This window comes from Bos indicus, chromosome 25 (assembly GCF_029378745.1).
Source record: "Bos indicus isolate NIAB-ARS_2022 breed Sahiwal x Tharparkar chromosome 25, NIAB-ARS_B.indTharparkar_mat_pri_1.0, whole genome shotgun sequence".
Lineage (NCBI taxonomy): Eukaryota > Metazoa > Chordata > Mammalia > Artiodactyla > Bovidae > Bos > Bos indicus.
Genome location: NC_091784.1, coordinates 3,391,048 through 3,397,047, shown reverse-complemented (window position 1 = coordinate 3,397,047; position 6,000 = coordinate 3,391,048). Strand labels below are relative to the sequence as shown.

Sequence of the window (6,000 nt, the reverse complement as noted above, 5' to 3'; positions counted from 1 at the left end):
GAGATGCACCCGCTGACTTGAGTGACTCGTGGTGCCATCCTGCCGGAGCCATCTCAATGCAGGACATGGGGGCAGGAGGCTGGGCTGGGAGAAGCGTTTCAATGATGCTTGCCTCACACCCCCGGGGGCAGGACTTGGGGTGGGAGCCCCTAGAGCCCGCCGCTGCCCCATTGTTAAAATTTGGGTTCCGTGTCGGTAGTTTCCCTTCTCCTTATGAACTTTTACTTAAAATTTCATAATTGAGAGGTTGTTGTGCCATCACCCAAAGGAACACAGTAATACTCTACCAGCTCCACGTGGTGAAGACATACCGAAGCAAGGTTTATTTCAGGAAGGAGCAGCCAGGCGGAGACAGGGCAGGAGGAGGGCAGGGCTGCGTCCCACTGGTGTTGTCTGCCAGGGGCCAGCTTCCTGCTGGTTGTTTCCTCTGGGACGGCACTGGGGCGGGGGCAACTCTGTGGCTCTAGAACCAGGGCAGAGGTGGCCACTTGAAGGGGGCTCGGGGGTGGGTGGCTATGGGGCCACCCCAGGCGGCCATGGCATCCAGGTTTGCGTCCACTGGGGAGTCCTCGGTCTGAGCAACACGGACCAGCCACCTGCCCTCTGAGGTCAGAGCAGGTGCAGAGCGGGGGCTGCGCGGATGGGCCCCCTCAGAGGGCGGGGCAGACATGCTGCAGAGGCGGGGGGTCCAGTGACCCTGTGGGGCTGGGGTGACGCTGGCTGCTAGGACTCAGTGCTTCTGGCCTGACACCTCGGGGCTCTGTGAGGCTCCCCTTCATGAGAGACTGAGCAGAGAGCAAGCTGGTGGTGGCACAGATGTGCCTGTCCACTGATGTTCAGTTGCAGCTGCCTGCCATGGGCATGCTCGTCTGTGGGTCTGGATTGGGGTGTATCTGCTCCTCCCAGGGCTGTGTCTTCGGCCTTGGCCTTGGCTGAGAACAGTTCGGTGTCTCGGGGCAAGAGCACTGCCTGAAACGTAGCCCCCGTGTCGAGTGTCCACTGTGTGGGGCCAGCAGCAGGACGGGCCTCCTACCTGGGAGGTGGGGTGGGCCATCCGGTCATGTTGCTGGGCCATCTCCATGACTGCTGGCCAGGCTGGTGGGCGAGGGCCCCGTGGAACTGGCAGTCCAGTCAAGGAATGGGTCAGTTACCTGCCTGGGAAGGTAGCCATGGTCTGGGGTGGGGGTCCAGGTGGCCCTAGTTTGGGGGGGGCCACTTCCACTTCCAGCTTGGCCCGGCTTGTGAAAACAAGTCATGGAGGAGGTGGGATGAGTCAGCAGAGGTCCAAGGCCTTTCCTTCAGCTCCATGAGGGTTGAGGGAACAGCCAGTAGGAGACCCCATCCGTGAGCTTTCCGAGGACTCCCACCCGTGCCTGGTCCAGCTGACACTTGGGCCAGGTGAGCAGATGCTGCCCCAGGTGTGAAGGCCTCCCTCTGCCCAACCAAACTCCATCACTTCCAACCACATGGCACAGGGACGCGTGGAGTGTGTGGCCTCCTGGTTGCTATTGGCCATCTGTTGCTGCAGCGGGCATGTAGACACACAGCAGCTTTACACAGCACGGCGAGGTATAAAATCGGGTTTATTGCGGGAAGTGTGGAGGTAGAGGGACAGCGGGGGGCATCCAAGCTGTTACTGCCCCGCAGCCGGACGGCAGGCCGCACAGCTAGCTAGGCGGAAGAGGGGGAGCCCCCAGCCACCACAGGGTGGGGGCAAGGAGCCGCTGGCAGGGACGCGGCCCCCTTAGCAAGCTGCAGCCTTGGGTTGGTGGGGGACATCGGCCTGTTGCTCCCGGCTGTACCAGAAGACAGGAGAAGGGGATGCCTCTGCCCCTCTGTCTTCTGGGTCTCCCTCTCCTCCGGCATCAGGCAAACCTGGGCAACCCTGGGCAGTCTGCCCAGCGTGGGCTCCCATGGCCCAACACCACCTGCCCTGGGCATCGTTGACATCGCGCTTGATTTAAGTTGGAGAAGAGCAAAGGAAACTCCAACAGATGGTGTAAAAGTCCCCTGGTTTATGCCTGCTCTGCTACGGGACGGCCACACCCAGGCAGTAGGTGCCCAAGGAGCCCGGAGGCCCGCCCGGCACCTGCCCGGCAAACACCATGTGGGGCAGCTCAGCCCAAAGAGGCAGGGACTTCCCCAAACTCGCCCACCTTCATCTTGACGTGGCTGCCACGACGACTTTCTACTTTATGGAGCCCAAGTGGGACCACACCCAACAGGGAAGTCCTTGGCAAAGCTGTGGGCTCTCAGGATGGCTGGGTGTTTGCGGCTCAGCAGGCTGGGGCGGGGGGAGGTATCTTTGTGAATGGTGCTTCCTTTCTCTGAGCTTTTTGAGGCCCCCGCGGGGGTCCCCCCGCCCGCCACGTCACCCCACATCACGCACTGCTGCAGGCCACCAGCTCCCAGGGCTCTTCTCTGCCAGCAGGGAGACACCATCAAGCGTTCTTCCTGGGAGGCCTCTGGAGGAAATGTGAAGCCCGTGGATGCTTTGGAGAATGAAAGAGAGGCTTTGTCGAGCAAAATCTAACTGGGTGGGAAGTGCCAGGGTCCTGCAAGGACCTGGAGCATCCTTGACACTGGTGACATGTTAGGTTGGGTTGGTTCCTCTGCTGTCAGGCCGGAGGCTGGCCTCACTGGGACTCGTTGTCGAGCTGTGTACTTTCCACCTTCCTGATGACACAGAAGCACAGGTGCGTCATGCAAATCCAAACATGGCAGGAGATAATGAAGAAAGTTAAGGATAATAAAATAAAAAATGACCTAGCATAAATAAATGCAAAAAAAAAAAAAAAAGACAGTTAAGGATTCCTTCCTCCTACAGATCACCATCAACTAGGTCATTTTTATACACATACATCACATTGGTGCCTTGAAAACATGGGATTGGGAACTCCCTGGCAGTCCAGTGGGTAGGAGTTGGTGCTTCCCCTGCCATGGCCCAGGGTTCAATCCCTGGTTGGGGAAACTAAGATATCGCTAGCCAAGAGGCGTGGCCAAGAAAACAACAACAAAAGAGAAACCCCATGCCCTTTAACTGCACCCCCAACATTCCTCACCCTAGGCAAACTTTAATCTACTTTCCATCTCCATAGATTTGCCCATTCTGGACATTTCATAGAAATGGAATCACACAAGTTGTGGTCTTTTGTGTGTCTGGCCTCTTTCACTTCTTATGATATTTTTGAAATTCATCCGTGTTGTAGCGTGTGTCAGCAATTCATTCCTTTTTAAGGCCAAATAACATTTCATTGTTGGAGAAGGCAATGGCACCCCACTCCAGAACTCTTGCCTGGAGAATCCCAGGGACAGGGGATCCTGGTGGGCTGCCGTCTATGGGGTCACACAGAGTTGGACACAACTGAAGTGACTTAGCAGCAGCAGCAGCAACATTTCATTGTATGAATGAACTATATCTTGTTTTAAGCAGAGGGTACCTATAGTCACTGATATTCCAGAATCTCAGGAAAAAAGCAGTGCTTAGTCGCTCAGTCATGTCTGATTCTTTGCAACCCCATGGACAGAGGAGCCTGGTAGGCTACAACTATAGCCCGCCAGGCTCCTCTGTCCATGGGATTCTCCAGGCAAGAATACTGGAGGGTTGCCATGCCTTCTTCCAGGGGATCTTCCCAACCCAGGGATTGTACCCAGGTCTCCTGCATTACAGGCGGATTCTTTATTGTCTGAGCCACCAGGGAAGCCCATGAAGAAAAGCAAGTGTTCAGCAAAAATCAAATTCTTTGTACAAACAGGTAAGAGTGAGCAACTGTCATCATTTAGGGAGAATATCAGTCAAGCCCTGGAAGCATCCTGATCTGGACCCTGGAAGCTCAGGGTCAGCCTTACAAACAGGATGTTCTAAGGACAGGAGTTGGCGGCCTCCTGTGTTAAGTCTCTTCTGTATACAAGCTTGTATGATACTGACTTTCAGACGGGGAAGCAATTTTGGATTCCTGGCATAATTCCCATTTGGTCATGGTGTAGGATCCTTTTCACGTTGCTGGATTCAGTTTGCGGTATTTTGCTGAGAATTTTTGTATCTGTATTCCTAAGAGATATTGTTCTCTAGTCTTCTTTTCTTGTGATGTCTTTGCTTGGTTTTGGTGCTAGGCTACCGCCAGCCTTACAGGATGAGTTGGGATCTAGTTCCCTGACCAGGAATCAAACCAGGTCCCCTGCATTGGAACAGGAAGTCTTAACCACTAAGACCACCAGGGAAGTCTCTCGAAGTATCTTCTAATTTCCCTTGTAATTTTGAGTCACTGGATATATTTACAAATATGCTGTTTAACTTTCATGTATTTATGAGTTTCCCAAATTTTTGTTATTGACTTCTAATGTCACTCCACTGTGGTGATACAACATACTCTATGATTTCAGTCATTTTAAATTTGAAGGGTCTTGTCTGATGGCCTACATGTGGTCCATCCTGGGGAATGTCCCACGTGTGCTTAAGAATGTGAATTCTGCTGTAGGTGGTGGCCTCCATATTGCCCTGCTCCCTCGTTGTTCAGTTGCTCAGTCGTGTCCGACTCTTTGTGACCCCATGGACTGCAGCACACCAGGCCTCCCTGTCCATCACCAACTCCGGAGCTTGCTCAAACTCAAGTCCATTGAGTCAATGATGTCATCCAACCATCTCATCCTCCGTTGCCCCCTTCTCTTTCCCAGCATCAGGATCTCTTCCAATAAGTCACCTCTTTGCATCAGGCGGCCAAAGTATTGGAGTTTCAGCTCCAGCATCAGTCCTTCCAATGAGTATTCAGGGTTGATTTCCTTTAGGATTGACTGGTTTGATCTCCCTGCAGTCCAAGGGATTCTTAAGAGTCTTCTCCAGCACCACAGTTCGATAGCATCAGTTCTTTGGCACTCAGCCTTCTTTATGGTCCAACTCTTACATCTGTACATGACTACCAGAAAAACCATAGCTCTGACTACATGGACCTTGGTCAGCAAAGTGATGTCTCTGCTTTTTAATATACTCCCTCCCTCGGATCGCTTACTTTGGGGGAAAACAGCTGTCTTGTTTGAGGAAACTCGAGCAGCCCTAAGGAAAGGTCTACGTGGTGTGGGCCTCCAGCCCACAGCCCTGTGAGCGAACAGGTCATTTGGAAACACCTACTCCAGCCCCTCTCCTCAAGCTTTCAGATGGCTGAAAGCTTGACCTGCACGGACACCTTCCCTTCAATCTCACAAGAGACCCGGAGCCAGAACTATCCCAACTAGCCCCTCCTGAAATCTCAACCCACAGACCCTGGGAAAAGCAGTAAGTATTTGCTGTTCTTCGTCTTGAGGCTTTGGGGTAATCTGTGATGCAGCATTAGACAACCAATATAGTTACCCATAGCTCTGCTGGCATTCAGGAGCACACGTCTCGAGGCACAGTTGAACTTCAGGCAGAAGTTTTACCTTTTCTGAGGGAAAAACATTGAAAACATGAATTAATATTTCTTCTCTTGTTGAAGTTGCCAGAGGCAAAGGCACACCCCTTGGAACAATGACCTCAAGGCCTTAAGGATGAAGAAAACCAGGCGGAATGACTCTGACTGGGGAAGTCATTGGGAATTCTGGTTTTCTGATGCCCCAAACTAACTGCGTGCACGTGTGTTAAGTCACTTCAGTCGTGTCCAACTCTTTGCGACCCCATGGACTGTAGCCCACCAGGCTCCTCTGTCTATGGAATTCTCCAGGCAAGAATACTGGAGTGGGTTGCCATTTTCTTCTCCAGGGGATCTTCCCGACTCAGGGATTGAACTCTTGCGTCTCCTGCATTGGTAGGCAAGTTCTTTACCAGATGAGCCACCAAAGAAGCCCCAAACTAAGCTATTGTAGATTGCGAATCAGGCTTCACCTTGTAACCAAAAAGATTGGAAGGCAACTAGATCTCGAAGAGGCCACACCCTTCATCCTGCCAAAGGCGAGTCATAGCACCTCCTCCTTGGTTAAGTTAAACTGGCTTTCTCATGGAAAAGAAAAATTTTAAAGCAGAAATCAAGT

At 52.8% G+C, this 6,000-nt stretch overlaps 1 protein-coding gene across 4 annotated transcripts in view; it reads right to left on the bottom strand.

The window, feature by feature from the left end:
* Positions 1-300: 300 nt before the first annotated feature.
* FLYWCH1 (FLYWCH-type zinc finger 1) overlaps positions 301-6,000 on the bottom strand; it is a 44,576-nt gene continuing 38,876 nt past the window's right edge. For 3 of the 4 annotated variants that reach the window (XM_070779503.1, XM_070779501.1, XM_070779502.1), the window contains 2 exons: positions 5,345-5,417; positions 301-2,766 (listed from right to left, as the gene is read on the bottom strand). In XM_070779503.1, the coding sequence (XP_070635604.1) occupies positions 2,637-2,766; positions 5,345-5,417 (203 nt within the window). In that variant the 3' untranslated portion in view covers positions 301-2,636. The remainder of the gene's footprint in view (positions 2,767-5,344; positions 5,418-6,000) is intronic. The other variant, XM_019987989.2, reaches the window with a different exon arrangement.